Here is a 20,000-nt window from a genome sequence, read left to right as displayed (position 1 = left end):
TAGAAAAAAGTTTTCCATTGACATTTATCCTGATAGTTTTCACTGTTTTTGATATAATAAGAAGCACACATTAGTCTACTGTAGTTGCCATCTAATAGCATGATATCATTGACTTTTTAAATAACTTACTTACTGCATATCATTATACATGAAAAGCTTCATGGGAATTTCAGTGTTTCCTGAAGCATTTAACCTAAAAAGCAAAATCATCTTAGCCTGGAAATCCTGACCTGTCGCTGGCAAATTAAATTTGCTGCGCCTGTTAGTCTGGACACTCTCCATTGAAGCTCATTAAATATGTCAAGAAATCCTGAGCTACCAATCAAATCGTTCATCGCCACAGGCCTATGTATGGTGCTCTGGGGCGGACGTTACCGGATGACAACTGTGCTGGGCATGCACCACCGAAGCCGTGATAGTAAACAACAGAGATGGCTGTGGATTTGGCCTCGACCCTTTAGGATTTGGAAGACGGCACTCAAATCTTTCATTAGCAAGTAAGAGGAATGTTCTGTTTTGCCAACCGACCACATTGAAAAGTTGACCGCTTAATATGTCACCTTGTTCATTGCTCTGATTGGTCGTGCAGTGGCATTTGAAATGCACGCGTAGTTCCCTTGAGTTGGGAAGGTCTATTGATCGTGGCCAGACCCCCTATCGTTCTAGATATGGGTCTAGATGTCCAGGCTAAAATCATCTCCCTTTGCGACCACATTTGTAGTGTGTTTGGAGTTTGTATATTTGAGTTGTGTGCCTCCAAGCAAGAACTAATTTCTGTGGACTTCCCTCCCAGCTCATTGAGACACTTTGCTGCTTACAGGTACAGAGTGTAAAGGGAATTAACTTTTCTCAGAACACTCTTGGTAGAAATTGAATATTATATTCACAAGTATGTTTTAATTAGTCTATAATTGCTTGAAAATAAAAACATTTTTTATTACCTTAGAATGAGACATTTATATCTAGGAGCGGGGCTCTGAGGCCGCCATGTTTCTACAGGAGGACAAATTATCGCAAAGGGAGTGGTTAGCAAGAGAGCGTTGATTTCTAGAATGTCATCACTAGATGATACAAAAATAAACCTTTATTACACACTGGAAAAAGTAAGTGGATCAGTTTACCCCCTTGATTTTTCTGGTCTGTCTCAGTTTACCCCACAACTGGGGTAAAGTGAGGCACAATCATATTTTCACTGCCCTTTGTCTTGAATAAATTCTGCTAATGCCCATTTCTAGGAAACATCCTGAATTAATGGGAAATGTGTCAATTTGAGTGATAAATCATTTTAGCTCGCTTAGAGGGGAGCAAATGTAAAAAGTGTCTCAGATTACCCCGTTCTCCCCTACACAGGTAAATACAGGTGAAACTCGAAAAAAAATTGAATAACGTGCAAAAGTTAATCTATTTCCGTAATTCAACTTAAAAGTTTAAACTATTATATAGACTCATTGCATGTAAAGTGAGATATTTCAAGCCTTTATTTGTTATAATGTTGATGATCATGGTTTACAGCTTATGAAAATGTTAATATTACATGAAATCAATAAAAAAGGGATTTTACAAACAGAAATGTCGGCCCTCTATAAACTATAATCATACAAATGTACTCAGTACTTGGTTTGGGCCCCTTTTGCATGAATTCCTGCCTCAATGCAGCGTGGCATGGATGCTTTCAAAATCATCACTGACTGTTGAAACTTGACAGTGGTCTTCAAGCAACTTGGATGTTTTGCCTCTACACTCTTCCTCTAGACTGTGGGACCTTGATTTCCAAATTAAATGCAACATTTCAGTGATGATTTGAGGTATCATGTCATCTGCTGGTGTTGGTCCACTGTGTTGTCAAGTCCAAAGTCACCACAGCCATCTACCAGAAGATTTTAGAGCACTTCATGCTTCTGTCTGTTGACAAGCTTTATGAAGATGTCCAGAAACCACTAGTAACTGGTTAGCTGACAATGGTATTATGGCCAGACAACTCTCTTGGCCTGAACTCCATAGAGAATCTATGGAGTATTGTCAAGAGGCAGAAGAGACACACCAGACCCAACACTACAGACGAGCTAAAGGCCACTATAACCAGGGCTTCCATAACACCTCAGCAGTGCCACAGACAAATCGTCGCCATGCCGCATTAATGCAATAATTCATGCAAAATAAGATCCCAGACCAAGTATATAGTAGATGAATTAAAATAATTATCAAAAGTGCAACATTTCTGTATCATACATTTTTTTTGATTGGCCTTATGGAATATTCTAATATTTTGAGATGCTGGATTTCTGATTTTCATGAGCTGTAAGCCGGAATCCTGAAAAGTTAAACAAAAAAATGCTTGAGATATATTACTATAGGTCTAATACATCTAGAATATATGGAACTTTCACTTTTTGAATTAAATTAGATAAAAAAACTGCTTTTCCATGATATTCTAATAATATGAGTTTCACCTGTATATGTTAAATATTGATTTACTTTACAAACCTCATCAGCACCGGAGACAACTTTTTCTCTCAGGTGAAGACAAAAGACTTGTGCCCCTGGAGGTAGGTTAATGTAGCGCTTGATGCCAGCCCGGAGACCAATGTAGCTGCTCAATCCATACAGTTCGCCTTTTTTCCGTTTCTTACAGTGGCATGGAGCTCTCTCAAAATGATACTAAAACAATCATTTGAGATTGCTGCAAAATTTAAAATCACATCTTTTGCATCACACCATCCTTCAAAGCATTTGGCTGCCCACTTAGTTTGCTCCACGATGTTCAGCTCTGCATGTCGTGATTTGTTTTCCTTTTTTTCCCGGAGAAAGTTGCCGCTGCCACTCCTCTGTAGTAAGGCCTCCCCGCTGTCCAACGCTGACACAAATTCAATGCGGCTTTACTGGCATGACGTTTAAATAACAATGTTGCCAAAGCAGCGTTGAAATATTCGGACAGTACAAAATAAACAATAATATGAACATTAATATACAACATACATTATATATCTTATCTTATACCCTGCAGTCACACTTACTCCTATACTCAACTGCAGTCTCTCTCTCTGATTGTCTGCTGCCCTTTGTCTTCCTGTCTCCATGATCTTTTTAGCCTTTATCCACATCTCCTCTCCTCTCTCTGGGTCCTTAACTGCAGCTCCATACTCATCCAGTCCCACGGGGTGCGTCCTCCCTGCAGGTCTACCTTACAGACAGCAGGCATGATCACAGCCACTGCACTTCAGTAAAAAGCTTTGGCCTTTTCTCCTTTTTTAGAGGGATCTAAATGAGCCTCACTACATTCTCCTGTGCTGTCTTCACCCCAGGGATGGAGCTCACACAGAGCTACGCCATGCAGCCACCTGCTATGGCCTTACTGCCTGGACAACACTCAACATCAGACCACCGACTTATATGACTTTTTTCTCCCTTTCTTTTATGTCCTCTTTTTCTCTTATGTCACACCTTACCAGATAGGTTTATCTATCTAAGTATTTTCCCCTCATGTCCCTCACCCTTGTATTGCGGTTCCTGTTTTGTTGCCTAAAGCCCTGTTCCGACTGAGAGATTCCACACGCAAAGACAGTTTTGGAGCGTCGCGAGGGGAAAGTTGCAGCAGTATGAACTGGTCGTTGCAGCTGATGATGATGTAAGGAGTCGCCAAAGATTGAACACGGCAATCACAAGTTCTCTTTAGCCAATCAGGTCACCACACAGAACAACTTGTAGCCCTACACCATGGCCTTATTCCGACTGCATGGATAGGCTACAACACCGTTTTCACACACAGAGAATCATTTATAGAGATGTATTTTATACGATTATTATAAACAGCTGTATATACCTTGTTTGGATTGCTCTCTCTCTTTCTCTCGTAACTTCTGTCTCCTCCCCTAAGCCAGGTTTCTACAATAAAATAAAATTAGGAACTAAGTCAGAATGTTCTACTTAGAACCACGAAAGAACAAGCAGGCTAAATGACGTCTATCTTTCTCCCACTACAGACAGCGCTGCACCGCCAACACCCCACCTAATATAGGCTAGCCTCAGGATGTCCTCCACGGCCTACCAAATGTGGCAATGCACTGCCGCTGGACAGTGCAGCCTCCTGTGTGACATGTATGCAGTGTTTGCTCCTACATGATGGGAGGAGAGGACAATGATATACATGTGATTTATCCACTTGAAAACACTTCGTAGGAAGAGGGATGTGTTGACGGTCTGCTAACTATCTTTGCCCAAAAGCATGTGCCACCACACAGGTGGTACAGAGCTAAAGTTCTCTCCCACCACTGCATACAAGCAGGGTTTGCCTCCTGGTGTTGGTGCCTCTGAATGGCTTCTAGACAGAATGTGTCCGCCGGTGGGAAGCTAGCGATAGTTCTTGTCCTCTAGCGCCTTGGTCTGCTTAGTCAGGGCTGCTGCACCATGGAGGGTTGAGTTAGGGGGAAACCTGCCACCTGTTAAGCCATCTGCTGAAGCTTATCACTAGTGACGGCTGATGACACCATGTGTCACAGAGGAAGCACCTATCTGTCTGAAGGCCTGTCTGTACCTCCCTCAAAGACAGTAGCAAGAACTGTATAGTGCCACAGATTTCCACATTATAATCATATTGGTGAGAAAACAAGTGCACAAATCAAATGAGAACAAGGGCCTGTGTGTGTCCGTGCATTAGGCCTGGAACACACATCCTGCGTCTACCTCTGGAGCGCGTCTGTTGCTGCTGCCTCTCTCTCTCTCTCTCTCTCTGCTGCTGCAGCGCTGCTTCTAAAAGCCCTGTCTTTCTACATAGAGGTTTCACGATAATTCCCATTAATATGATGTTGTTTCATGTCGTTTTATGAAAGATATTATGAATATTGACTTTGACAGTAATTTGAAAGAGAAACACCAGGAAATTGTGAAACTACAGCAAAAGCGGCTAGTATGAAGTCAATATGACTGTCAACAGAGTATTTCTCTATCAGTTAAAGCAGAGAGACCCGAGAGAGACTCTCTCTCTGAAAAAAAGGCTCCACCTCCTGAGGTGAAGTGGAGCGTCGCTGCAGACGCGCCTCCATCGGGCGTTGGCAGGGCGTCGGAGGTTGAATGTTTGGAGCTGTAGTGCGTTTACATTGTCGCCGATAATAAAGTCAGACGTTGGATGTGTGTGCGGGCCTTACACTGGGCTGCAGTCAACCTGGACTGCTGATGTTCAAAGAGAAACAAAGCAGCTACATGGCATTACAAATGAATTGTGTTGAGATGAAATGGAATGGAATGGCGACCCTCTTCCTCCAATCCCTCTCTTTATCTTTGTTCCTCTTCCTGGTGGGTTGCGTCTGACACTGCAGCATCCCATAGCTGCATCAACAGAGCAGGGGAGGTGCTGACCAATGTCCTGGGGCCCACTCCACTCACATCCTCAACACACTCCCATCACAGCCCTATCTTCACTGTTTTATGAACAGAAAACTCTTTGTGTGGGTTTGACACAGTAAGTGTGGCCCCAACACACTCAAAGTAACATCTGCTCCAACATTTTCCACACGTAGAGGCATACTCAGGCTACTGTACATGTCAGAAGTGCCCAGTTTACACACTGATATTAGCTCCTTTGCTTGCATCACAGATCAAAGTCATTAATAATTGTTTGTGGACTTAGCAGAATGACTGCTACCTAGTAGAGGTCTATCTGGACCTGATGTCCCCATAGGGATTAACTCTGTAGCATAAGCCTCACTACCCTCAGCTTAGTTTGACAAATCCTGTCTGTGCTGGGAAAGTGAAACCTTGGCTATTAGCACTGAGGTTGACATAGGTGCGTGCATACACACACACACACACACACACACACACACACACACACACACACACACACACACACACACGCGCGCGCGCGCGCACACACACACACACACACACACACAAAAATATTAGGTATTAAGCAAGACAGTTAATTGACAGAGTCCCGGTAAATGCATGCTGACATCTGCAATTTTCTTAGACTAGAACTCATTCATTAGACAGTGTTGTATGGGTTCTGAGAGAGTTGAGTTAATCTATGTTTACTATGTAATGACCCTCTTTGACTCTGCTTTGGCAGCTTTTGATAAATGAGGCAGATTGTAAATGTCAGTGTTATCGAGTGTGTGTGTTTTTCTTTTTTTTCTTAGACGAGTCACTTGCTTCCTAAGCTTTAATTAAACATGTTTCCTAGCCACGGAATTTAAAATATGAAAATAATAGACAAGGTAGAGGTGCAACACAGAGTGGCTTTCCCCCCGTTATTAATAACTTAATATATAAACATGTAGAAATGTGCTTGTACCCCCATTTCAATCAGGAGAGACTTCATGAACAAAAGGTTTAAAAATGAACAATTCATTCATTGAAATGAGCTGAAGCTATTAGAAGAGTCCCTGGCAATTAGACCCCATCACAAAGTCATCTGAAGGCGAAATCCCAGGCTGAGCAGAATACCTCCCTGAAGGAACATAGACACTGGTGGCGGTGAAGAGCTGAAGGTCTAGGTTTTAAACGTGTGACAGGAACAAGGTGATTGGCTTACAGATGCTAAGGTGAATATGATAGGTTTAAGCCAATAGAGAGACCCTCCCATAATCAGCTGATTTACTTGAAGCAGCAACTAGGATAATGCACCATGTCACAAAGCTCAAATCATCTCAAACTGATTTCTTGAACATGACAAGTGAGTGAGGATCTGGAATAAAGAACACGGTGCAGATAGTCAGTCTCTAAGATATTTTTTGGGCATTGTTATGCTTTATGGACAGTGTAGAGACAGAGTTGAAATGGGGCAGAGAGGGGAGTGACATGCAGAGAACGATCGCGGGCTGGAATCGACCCGGGTCCGCTGCTGGCCGAGGCCCATGTGGGGGACGCCCTACCAACTGAGCTAAGGGCGCCCCCACTAAGCTTAATTTGTGACCATATGTGATTTGGTCAGATATTATTCTCTATGAAAATGTTAAGGTAATGTAATAATAATTTGTGCCTGTTAACCAGCAACAGGTTGCATCTTCAGAGGTACGGTATGTGTCTGCCTGTAATGCACTCACCGGCCACTTTATTAGGTACACCTTGCTAGTACCAGGTTGGACCTCCTTTGGTCTTCAGAACTGCTTTAATTCTTCGTGGCATACTTTCAACAAGGTGTTTGAAACATTCCTCAGAGGTTTTTGTAGATAGATAACTTCTGTGTAAAATGTATCCATATTATTTTGAAAACATATAACTTTTAAGCCTATTTTTGAAGGTACGATAGCATGAATCAGAAGTGTTGTTGCCATGGATACTTGCTGTTAAACATACCTTGCACACTGAGTGGGATTGGAGGTATAACCGTTGCACTGAATTTTGATGGATCCTGTGCAACTTGCTTGACAATCCGTGAGAATTCTCCAGTGTCCAAGGTTTAAAGCTGTTTTGTGAACATTTCATTTGTGGCATTGTATAGCCTTTCTAAACCCAACCATGTGACAAATATGTAAACTGTTATCACGTCATTAAATGATTAGTGTTCGTAGATATAAGATATGCCTATGGAAACCGGTGCAGTGAGTGTGTCTTTATAGGCACAAGTATTTTGGTATGTTATAGGTCAGATCCATGGTTGAAGGGGTGTAACTGTCTTTTTCGATAAAACTACTAGAACATTTGCATTCCTAAATTGGGCTTTTATTAGAAGACTCAAATGGTAAAGGAGCTCAGGAGGAAAATGTAGAGAAAGAAATGCAATGTGTGTGTGTGTGTGTGTGTGTGTGTGTGTGTGTGTGTTCACTTGCCTATACATTGCCATGCTCTGATAAACCCATGGCCTACATACAAAGAGATAGAAAAGTCATTGTGAATGCTTCAATACACCTTTCATATCTCATATCCCTTTTGATCTGTCCTGACTCCACGCCGCATGGTTATTCTGTCCAATTGGCAAATAGTGTGGTCTATATTTATTCATAGGTTGGGGGCTCTACCTGCCAGCAGTGAACATGCATAACTCCTACACCATCTCCTTCTCCAAATCTTTTAGTTATTAAGAATACTTTAGAGGAATTTCTCTTTGAAAGTGTGTCTTGGGCACTACATATATGCCATCATAGATTTATGGCATTTTCTGAAAAAGCCCTTTTAATTTTGACACTGATTTCTACGCAAACGACAGTGTATTCCAGTGAGCAGCAGCAGTGAGGCATTTCTCCCACAGTCCACTCCACTTTGGCCCTCGTCTTCATGGATGAGAGGTGTTCCAGTGCTCTGTGTGTGACAGGCCCTCCTCCACACTGCTTGTTGTGGTGTCTTGTCCTGTCATGTCCTGTCCAAGGCAAGCTGCTTGTCCTCTGGGGCAGGCGGCAGTAGAACCATAGCACAGGGTATGGATGACATTTGTCACACCTATTTTGGTCTTCTCATTAGGAAGTGCAAAGGGCCCCCGTGGCTCAGTGCAAGAGCCTAAAAGAACACACGTCATCTGGGGAGGTGTGGGAAGTGTTTGAACCATGACACTCCTATTGGGCGATATCTGCTAGGTCGTTACTGCGCCTTGTAAAGCCTGCGTTAATGATGTGCCACATGCTATGGGATATGCATGTGTGTGTGTGTGTGTGTGTGTGTGTGTGTGTACGCTTTATCTGTGAAATGGACTTTTGATAATCAACACCATGCCCCATGAGGTGGACTGTCAGTGTGTTCTGTCATCCTGTCATGACATGTCAGTCACACACACACACACACACACACACACACACACACACACACACACACACACACACACACAGAGTTAAGGTAATGTTGCAACATGTCTCGGCTCCTGCCAATCGTTGATTGATCAACAGTTGCAAAGAAGATATGACAGCAGATGGAAAGTCAACCTTTTAACGAAACAAAAAATACACTAGCACCCACATTCACATCAAACAATTATTTAGGATTTTATTGTTTCTCACCGAAACATGAAAATGCATTTGTTATTAAAGTTAGGAAAATATTGAGTTCATTGCAAAATGAACTATTATTATGTATAACTAAAACCCAAATGTACAGCGGCATTATTTGTTATGTTTGTTTGTTTTCACTTTGGGGCAGCAGAACAAGCTGTAAACACATTCATAGTATCACCTTATTAAGTTGTTGTATGTGCCAACAGTCACCTACGCACACATCCAGCAGACAGGGAGAAACATTAGCAACCAGGAGCTTTGTTTCCCAGGTACCATTAGCTTAGCTGCTAAATTTCTAACTGAGTTTACCAGCTAGTCGTTAACTTGGTCTGTTTGCTGTTTGGTGTACAGTGGGCTTATTAGAGATGTGTGTTACTGTCTTTAACTGATGTTATTGAGAGTGCGAGAAACAGTCAAACAAAACCAATGATATGAAAGACAATAAAAGGCTCCGTAATCCTGAAGGCACCTGCATAGTTGGCTGATAAGAAGAACCAAAAAAAAGACAACATCTATTGTGTGTGTGTGTGTGTGTGTGATAAGGCCTCAGATCACCCTCTGACATCCACACCCTTCCTTTTTGCCTCGTTGGTGTAATTGGAGAGCTTTGCTTGTAGATAATTATAAGCATGTATGTAAAAAAAATAAGGAAAACAAGAAAGAAAACATCTCATTACCAATACTAGTTAAGGATTTGTTCATTAGCAACCTCATCTCTGACGTGCGTACGCGTGCACCCGTGGAACATTCACGTAACTTTCATAGGCCGCTTCACCTCGTCACCATGGAAACCCAGAATTTGAAGATGTTTATTCTCCACTGTGTGCCAGAGTGTACGTGAGAGTAATAATAGTGTGAGCTTATTACAGCTGCACAACCATCCACTCCTCCCACTCCAGCACCTTGAACCTGGACCTCTGTACAACATGTAGTCAAGTCAAAGCCAAACAAGCTCTTTCTTGCTCTTTCTCTCTGCCTGTGTGCTTTCATTATAGCCACAATGCTGGCGTTTCACTCAGGCATACATACGCAGTGCTGCTCGGCCTGTCTGTCTGCTCTGCCCTGTCTGTCTGTCTCTCTCTCTCCGTGTAGATACAGATTTCCATGACAGAGGATTTCATCTTTCTTCCCCTCCACCTCATATTACCATCACTATTTGAGTCATCAGCTGGTCTCCCTCTGCGTATTACTCCCTATGTATTTCTCTTATCAGTTCAGCGTAGAACTTTATTTTCCTCTTCACACAGCGGAGCCCAGCAGCGACCAAACTGTGGCACATTATTTCATTGATTTAAAGATATTTTTGGGGCATTTTTATGCTTTATTGATAGTGTAGAGACAGAGTTGAAATGGGGCAGAGAGGGGAGTGAAATGCAGAGAACGACCGCAGGTCCGCTGCTGGCCGAGGCCCATGGGGGGGACGCCCTACCAACTGAGCTAAGGGCGCCCTTTTTATTTCATTGATTTGACACTAAATTAATTCAATTTGTGAACTCATGCGATTGTTTCTGGACTGTATCTACAGCACTATTTTTGCATAGGCCTATGTGCAAAATAATATTAACTTTTTTAATAACAGTGATTCTTGAGAACCGGGACAAAAGGCCGTCTTCCATATGTAACTGCTGTTATCTTTAAAAATAAAAATATTTAAACCTGTAGATGTTATTAGGGATTAAGAATAGAATGTCTGGAGCACAAGTATCCCCCTAAATGTAATTTTATCATTATTATGTCCAATATATGACACTTGTTATCTTCTCACGACGTCCAAAACAGTGTGTCCACAGAGAAGGGAACAATCTTTCATATGCAATAAAACCTATTAAAAATGTACTTTAATGATTAAAAGGTGCTTATTTCATCAAAAGCAACACTAAATAATCTCTCATATCAATACAAACTGTTTTTCTTCAACACATTCATGTTTTATATGGTTTCAAACTTTTTGTCACAACCGTCAGACAATCCATTAAAATGTAAGAAAATCAGCCAAAATAAGGGGCAGCTGTCACTATGAAGGACCACTTGTCACATTCTACCTCTGCAGAGTACATTAGAGTCAGACAGGCTCTGATAAGTGTTGTAGTTTTAGAATATTTTACATTCCAAATCTTGAAAGTCCTGTGTCACAACCATGATACGTCAACACCGACTTACAAGCTTTGTGGAAGACCATAGGTATTGTAGTCGCCAACTATTTTAGAGCTGGCTCATCTATCTCTTTTATGTTTCATCAGTCTGTTCTAGGCTCAGTAGTCCACTAGATGTCCAATGCATGCAGAATGTCATTTTTGTAAGTGTGTGTACACACCTTTCATAGTCTAGTAAGATAGGATAGGAGTTGGACCAGATAAAAATGAAAATAAAGTACAAAGGAATGTGTGAACTAACAACACAAACTTTAATATTCCCCAACTTGTCTCTTACAGTACATCACTTTTATTTTTTAAACACTGAGCAGCAATGATTTTTTAGTTTCCTTTTTAGTCTAGTACTGAACAACTGAGAAGAGACAATGATTATGGTAGACAGGGAATTGTTATACTGCAGACACCACAAGCTCAGTATTAGGTGAAGTGATAATGGAACATGATGTAACTTTTTACTTGTGCATATATTGTGACATTGGTATTTCTTTTTGTCATACGTAAAAGTAGGAAATGTTTAATGAAACAGAATAGAATGTAAATACTCCTCTGACCAGAGGATGGGGGAGGACCATAGGGTCACAGGAAGTAATAGGGGGAAGGACCTTATATGGCCATACAGTAGCAAGGAGTAGAGGGAGGGGGCTACCGGGGTTCCCCCAAACAGCTGTGCCTTTTTCACTCCTCCCTCTCTCCCAAGTGTCATTGGTCCTCAGATCACTATATAAGAGCCGGTTTTGAAGCAGGACGTGGCTTTTTTGATGCTTTTTTGAGGCTTTTTGGGGCCGCTTTTTGTGTGTTACTCTCTGTTCCAGTAGACTCTATCTGTCCCTTTAACCATGGAAGCAGAAGAAAAACTTAGAAAAACTTTGTGAGTCCAAAATACTCCAAAGTACTTAGAGGCAAAGTCTTTTAAAAACACATCTGTGAACCTCTTGACACTAAGAATGACTTGATCAAGAATTTTTTAGAACTAGAAAAACGGACTGAGATGCAGGGGGTTAGATGGACACTAATGGTTATATGGAGCCTGTAGCCACTGGGACTTGTGCGTGCTAGTACGTACCGCCATGTGTATAGTGTCTGTTTAACTCACTGTAACATTTCTGCAAGGGGTTAGACGGATATTAATGGTTATATGGGGCCTGTAGACACTGGGACTTGCATATACTAATATGCCGCCATGTTGTACAATATCTGTCTAACTCCTTGTAATTCATGAAGTTTTGTAGCGCGGTGAATGATATGTACAGGCACGCAAGTGTTTGGGTATTGTTTCAAGAGTTACAACAAATTTAGAAACGAGAACCAAGTCAAACTAACTCTATTAAATGAGTTATAGGCATATAACCTCTTTTCTTTTCCTTTCTTGTCCATTATGTATTATACCTATACTCACTTGTATTTTGTAAATAAAATCCCTTAAATGTTGTAAAGCCTCAGTTGTGAATTAGTTTATAACTGGAACAGAAGGACTTTAGGTATAGTGTTTTTTCTTCAAAGAGATGGTTTGTCCCTGGGGAGGTAAGTTCAGTATGATTCTACACGACGGCACATTACTGATTTAAAACACACACAACTTCATACAACTAACTTCTCTGTAAAGAGAGATTATGTTGATACACCTAATCTTTAAAACTAAAAGAATAGGTCATAAATACCTTCCCAGATTAAACTAGATGTTTATATTCTGAAAATAGTATATTTGTTCTATTTTATTAGGAGGGTGGGTTACAAAATAAGTTTCTAATAACTTATACACAATATTGAAACCTTCCGTGAACACGGGAGAAGGATTTTCTGATAACAATATTAGAAAAGGTTTATAGTTTAGCGGAGGTCGACCTTATTATAAGCAGAGGTGACTCTGATAAAATAGGGATTTTTAAACACAGTGTTATATATTGGACATTGTACTTTATTTAGACGTAAAACTCAGGTTAGTCTAGAGGGTAAATGCAGCGCTTTTAAACAAGGAGGCCGGGGTGAGCGTCTCTTACAGGGGACTATGGCGAGCGGAGAGTTTTCTTTATAGAGGAATGATAGACAATTAAAGCATTGTGCCACAAGTTGGTTAATATGAGTTTGATAGGACATAACTAATAAACTTCTGATACTAGCTTTTCATTTAGATTAGACCTGTATAGTCGAAATCGTAATATAGGACTGCTGCTACTGTCAATCATCTAACAGTCTGAGTGCACCTGTGTGACATCACATCCTGGCGCTAAGGTGCTGGGAAGTGTAGTCACTAACATAACACTAATAAACATAGCTACAGCATGTCAACAGTCAGCTATAGTAAACAAAAGAGTAAAAACAGGAAAGGACCCTACACATGCCTGTAACAGAATGTTAATTTGTGTTGGGATTTGATCCAAGGAACATGGGATCCTTTAGCCTGGCACCGCCCGCCTACCTACTTCCGCTCAATTTTCATTTCCCTTTAGTTGTCAGTCTGGGTCCGCAGTATAGTTTTCTCAGACAGATTTTTGTCTGTCCAATCAGTGAACAGAGGGAGTGGCTGAGAACAATGATGTTGAGGTCGTACGCCAGTTTCAGTTGTAGTCAGAAGCCGGCGCACTTGGCAGATCCAATAGTTTTAAACTTCAACAGACACCCGCCTTCAAGTGAGTTTACGTTTGTCAATTGAGCGATTCCAGACCTTCTGTACAAATGAAATGAAGTACGATGGTCTGGTAGGACCAGGCTAAATGAAGTACGATGGTCTGGTAGGACCAGGCTAAATGAAGTACGATGGTCTGGTAGGACCAGGATAGGGATCCCTGAAAGTTTGGTCCTAACCCCCATCATGTCTCTAATTTGTCATTTCTGTAGTTTCCTGGTCTCTTTTTTCTCTTGCAATTGTTGAAACATTTCTTTACTTATCTTTTATTGTATAATATATGTATATTGGTTCATAATTTAAAGAATATAGAAAAAGAGAAATATTTTTTTTTTCCAAAGCTATTTAAGTGCAGTGCAGATGGATTTTTGATTTGGATGTAAATGAACATTTAAGAAATGACACATTTTTGGTTTCCATTAGCCACAAATTCTAGCATTTTCCCAACCGTGACAGAGAAAATAGGGCTTTTTACTGGTATTAACAGTAATTGCATTTCTTTCATGGGGATTGTTTGGGAACCCGCAGCACACAGTTGAATTAGCTTCCTGATTTTGATGCCTCCTCCACCCAGGAGAAAATCAGTTCACTAGTTCAGCAAATCAGAACTGCTTCTTAGCTGCGGCTCTCTCCGGGGCTGAAAATGGCATGTCCGAGGGTGGCCTGCACTGTACACTTTCAGATCTGGAAAAAGCCACATAATTGCGTTCACTGAAGCCCACACGTCCTTCCTGTTTTACATACTTTACAGAACTACACCGCGGGGTGAGGGAAAGTCAACCGGCATAATGCAGAGTCCTGCTGTCTATACTGAGCCTGTCAGACTGCTAACAAGCACAAATGATTTTTTAATGATAGGCCCCTCTCTATCCCACAAAGCTGTACTCACAAACAGCCAGACTCGTTCACATGCACACACACACACACACACACACACACACACACACACACACACACACACACACACACACACACACACACACACACACACACACACACCAAGACACACACACACACATACACACTGCACATTCCCCTAATTTGTTCCGACACACGTCTATAATGACTTTTATCAAAGGGAGGTGCATGTGGTTAAATGGATCACTCACACACATCATTCACCCAATATTGTATATTTAAGATAATAAGATGCTTCTCCTTCGGTGGCGCATAAATACTCCAAATGCCAATGTATCTTAGCTGTAGGATTCCGAAGTTCTTTACCGGGCACAGATATAAAGTGAAGCTGCTGATTTGTATTGAGCATGAATGAGTCCCATAGTGTACATCTCATATTATGTTTCCATGCACACTACAAAAATCAGCCTTGCATTCTATAGTGTGTATAGACTGTTTCACATAGTAGCTCATTAACCCCCCCTGGTCTTTCCTTGTTCTCTCACGCTGACATTCAGCACATTTTATTTTTCTCGTGATTTCTCTCCCACACAATGAAGCCTTACTTTCATTTGAATTCGATCCACATTATATACATATATTTGAGGCCCTTGTGAAAAAGCTAGTCGTATGTGAGCTCAAACACTCGCTAATCCTGTATCCTCTTTTTTTCTCTTAGTTTTTCTTGCAAAATCAAATAGTATGAATATGTGTTTCTTTCTTTTTCAAATCCATTTAGTTTATCTCTCTTTCAAATTATTCCATCCTTCCTTCCTTTCCGCTCTGTCGTTTCCCCTTTCCCCCCCCCTCCATTGGTGAAACACATTTAGAGAAGCATAGGCCTTATAGTACAGACTCATTCAGATACTGTATAAAATACATTTATACAGAGACAGATTTGAGCCGTCTTGGGGTTCGATACAAACATGAATGTATATATTGTAAGCACAAGGGTTATGAGGGCGCCACATCTGTCATAATATAACTGAGATAGATTTTCATATGTGCCTCAACCCGTCATACCAATCCATCTTTATTTGAGCACATGTAGATTGCTACGGCAGTGGGCTGTGTCTACTACCGCTGATGGTGATAAGGAGTGATTGGGTTTTTTGCATGTGTAATCACTGGTATATGGGATGGTAATTTTACTGAGCAGTGGCCTGTGGGATGCAACATTAGATATATGTGTGTGGCATGACCACACACACACACACACACACACACACACACACACACACACACACACACACACACACACACACACACACACACACACACACACACACACACACACACACACACACACACACAATTTAATGTCGTGTAGCTGCTTTTCCCGGTAGCGTTTATTTTTTAGTTCTAGAAGATGTGTTTGTGGCCCCCAATTATTGTCATTGTGGTTGGATGGGGGATGATTTGCATAAAGACTAATCCTGAACTGTGATTGTGGAAGTAGACTAGACAAACAAACAAGTGGTTGAGTTCTGGATGATTTGCCGACTGATGTTGAAGCAAAGCCCCACTGTGCTCCACTCTCTCAGGCCTGCTGGAGTTCTCTCCCGTCCTCCTGCGATACTTCCTCTCAGGTAGGAGTCGCTCCACCACTAGATCTAGATCCATGTGCACCGATCGTACAAGTCCCCTTGTGTCATGTAATAGTAAAAGATGTCTCCCCCTTTGCCCCGTCCTTTATGATAAAGTGGAGGGAAAAGACAAAGAAGTAAAGAAGACGAGGAATGGTATAATTCCCCCTAGGTCTTGCCTTGTAGCTGTGTGGATGATGCTTGGCAAGCTGTAGTCTACAGTAGCTCAATGCAACTGTGGAGTTATATGCACTTGCCTCTGCTCTCCTCCTGTACATGTGTTTGTATGAGTGGATGTATAGAGCCAAGTTTTTCGGTTGACAATAAGGGTACATTACTTAACTGTTAGTTAATGCATAGTTAATGATGTTAATGCTTAGTTAATGGTTAGTTAATGCTGTTAATGCTTAGTTAATGCTTAGTTCATGCGTATTAGACATGAACGAACTGTAAATGCTCAGCTATTAACGGTTAGTTGATGCTTGGTTAAGCATTAAATAAGCAGTTAATAATTGTTAGTTACTGCTTATTAAGCAGTAACTAAATGTTAATCAATGTACCCTTATTGTCAAGTCTTACCAGTTTTTCTTCTAGCCCCTCCCTCATACCCCTCATTACTTTGGGCACAAACTCTGGAGTTTCAGTGAGTGTGCGAATGGGGAGCCGTGCAGATCCAGCAGACCATTGTCATCATCCCTTTAATTCCTCTCTCTCTCTCCCTCTCTCTCTCTCTCTCTGATTGTGTGTGTGTGTACTGGCTGATGAGTCACAGTTAACCCAGTCACACAGCTGTGTGATTCCAGACGCATTGATTCATACAGTGTGTTCATACAATGCCAACATCTTCCTCTCCTCCTCTCACTCAAGAAGCGCTAATGAAGTGAATCACAAACTATCCCTTTACCCCAACAGCTGATGGTGAGCGATTGTATCCACAATACTTTTAATTAGTAGAGAGAGTAAATTGGTTGAGCATGCCTTTTTTCCTTAATTGCTTTTTTCCTCAGCTAGGATTTAATTGGGCCGCAGCACTGTTTATTGATCTTCTTTGATGTGCTTTAATTTTGATAATTTTATATATTTATTTTGGACGTGACGAGTGTGTTTGTCTTGAGGGGGGAGAGTGTTACACAGGCAGTGGGGGCCGGTGCTGCAGCAGACTGCAGTATATGGATTGAGCCTGGGGTCCTGAGTGTGTGATGGCAACTAGGTGGGGAGATGATCAAACATACAAGGCAGAAAAGCAGCCCCACTACAGTTAGAGAGGCCCCCAGTGAACAGCTCTTTGATCTCACATTAACATCTCATGAATGCCAATGCAGAGCCAGTAAAGTGAAGTAGGCAGGCCTTTTTTAAAGCCACGTTTACACTGCAGGAACTAGGGTCTAAACTCTAGTTCCCAGAACTATGATTACCCCAGAAAAAGATCCTGCTCAGGGGGTGGGACTATGCAAAGGTTCAGGAACCTTTGGGGGCGGGGCTACAATGCTAAAGATGTCTGATTGGTGGAGTTGCCTGCTCACAGTTTTTCACCCGCGATGTTCAAATCTCCGCTTAGCGAGCGTCTCATTTCCTGGTTTGAATTGAATCCATTTGGGATCGTTTGTGATGTAATAAAAAGCGAACAGCAACAGCACACCATGAGCGTCCTCCGTACTATCGCCCGGGACACACATCATGTATCTGCTGCGCTTGTGTTTGTCTTTTCTTTATAATGTTAAGATTATAGCAGCCGTTTGTACAGTCTACTCCACCTTTGATGCCTTTGAATGATATTGCTTTTCTGCTCTCCAGCTATGTGACTCCACTTTTCTCCCACACAGGGGGTAACTTCACCCTGGCTGAGCTGGGAGTATGTGAGACCGCTCCCCCTCCACACCCTGCAGCCGTCCCTTACTGTCCTGAGCTGGGCCTGTTGCAGAGGGGCTACTCCCTGAGCGCTGGCTCTGATGCTGACTCTGACCCCGAGGGCCCCCTGTCCCCAGACAGAGCCATACACATGTGGGCAGGCAGAGGAGGAGGAGGGAGGGTCAAGTCCCGCCGCAGCTCGGGGGTGTCCAGCCGCGAGAACTCTGCCCTCACCCTCACCGACTCAGACAATGACAACAAGTCGGACGACGAGTCAGGTAGGAATTTATTTTATTTTATCAGACAGTTTGGAGAAATGTGTCAGAGAGGGGAATGACATGCAGAGAACGACCCGGGCTGGATTCTAACCCAGTCTGCTGTGAACAGGACTGAGCCTCTATGCCTCAAGCAACCCTCAGGACAACATTAAAGTGTGGTCAAGATGGTACTGAACGTGTGTGTCAAAATACAGGGAGGAACATTGATTTAAAGGGTGGGGTGAATCAGGATCTGATTGAGGGGATTGAAAACAAAGTGAGGAAGTGTAGGACAGATATAGTAAGGATAGTCTATGTGTGAAGGGATCGTGAATGAGAATGTACAGTTACAACAGGGTACGTCCATAGTTCAGTGCACCTTTCAAACCGACAGCCATTATATGAAACTGCGAGTGAGTTCGATTTATCGGATTCAGCCTGTTTCTGAAGAACAGTGATTTGACCCCCCCCCCCCTCCCAGAGAGCCATCCTTATTTCTATCAATAGCACTTAGCCATAGCCCTCTTTTACACCACTTATCGGCTGAAATTCCTACCAATGGTCTGTCTTTGTCTTAAGGAACAATCAACACTGGAGCATCTGAAGTTATGTGATCCAATATCAAGGTGCAGTCAGAGAGAGAAGCTATCTTGGTTTCTCCTTGCTAGTGTGAAAGTGTGATGTTCTCCGTTCTCTGGAAACTTTGTTTTATCGCCCACTTCCCTATTCCCTTGTTTATCCTGACGCAGTCGTTAAAGCAAGCGCACAAGCTTCAACAAGGGTGTCAATGGAGGTTAATGAAAAGTGGATAGGAGGAAAAGCAATAGTCTAATTAATTGAATTTCTCTAACAAATGCATGTATCAGCTGTGGATCAACCTCTGTCTGGCTGACTGCAGACAGCTAGAGACAACTTGTGTCTGACTGATCAAACTTCTCAACACCTTTTAAAGACGTGAGGAAACACCTTCTCTCTCATCCCATCACCCCATAATTGCTTTGTGGTTAATTACCAAGCTAATCTCGCCGTGCACAGATATGAGCCACATACAACAGGCTCTCTCGTTCTCTGTCTCAGGAGCCAGGAGAACAGCATTCATTGCGCTATGTCGCTGGCGTTTCTAGACCTTGTAAAATGACCTTTTCCTAATCCAGCGCTATAGTGTGATAATCATTTGCCTGCAGTATGATGTCACCAAGCGCTGAAAAGACCAAAGTTATTTTTCCTTTTCAAAAAGAGACTTGGGCAGAACCTGTACCTCGGGGGTATTTTTGTCTGTCTGCTCCTATACCTGATCTAGACATGTCTTCTCTGTTGGAGAAAGTCATATGGATGATTATGCAGAGCAATGTGTCAAATCAAAAGTCAATTAAACTAATTGCAAGACTTCAGAAGTGTGCCTTCTATAGAAGCATTCAGGGGAACCACTGACTGGCTCACACCTTTAGCCTTGTCTAATGTTCTGTTTTTGAGTAGAGATTTCTATCAGGCTGCTGCTTTGCTGTCTCTGCCAGCATGGAGAGATCACAGGCACCTTGATAAAAGGGCAGGTGTGTGTGTGTGTGTGTGTGTGTGTGTGTGTGTGTGTGTGTGTGTGTGTGTGTGTGTGTGTGTGTGTGTGTGTGTGTGTGTGTGTGTGCGCGTGTGTATGTGTGTGTGTGTGTGTGTGTGTGTGCGCGTGTGTATGTGTGTGTGTGTGTGTGTGTGTGTGTGTGTGT

The 20,000-nt window shown here is 42.1% G+C and overlaps 1 protein-coding gene across 1 annotated transcript in view; it reads left to right on the top strand.

The window, feature by feature from the left end:
* The window catches only part of tenm2a (teneurin transmembrane protein 2a), a gene marked incomplete at both ends in the record, with an annotated part of 191,758 nt that overhangs the window by 3,133 nt on the left and 168,625 nt on the right, over window positions 1-20,000 (top strand). Inside the window, 2 exons of the mRNA XM_080035807.1 lie at window positions 16,136-16,180; window positions 18,001-18,303. Coding sequence (XP_079891933.1) covers window positions 16,136-16,180; window positions 18,001-18,303 — 348 coding nt within the window. The remainder of the gene's footprint in view (window positions 1-16,135; window positions 16,181-18,000; window positions 18,304-20,000) is intronic.

Source organism: Ammodytes marinus (assembly GCF_949987685.1).
Source record: "Ammodytes marinus genome assembly, chromosome: 10".
Taxonomy (NCBI): domain Eukaryota; kingdom Metazoa; phylum Chordata; class Actinopteri; order Uranoscopiformes; family Ammodytidae; genus Ammodytes; species Ammodytes marinus.
This window is presented reverse-complemented; position numbering and strand designations above follow the sequence as displayed.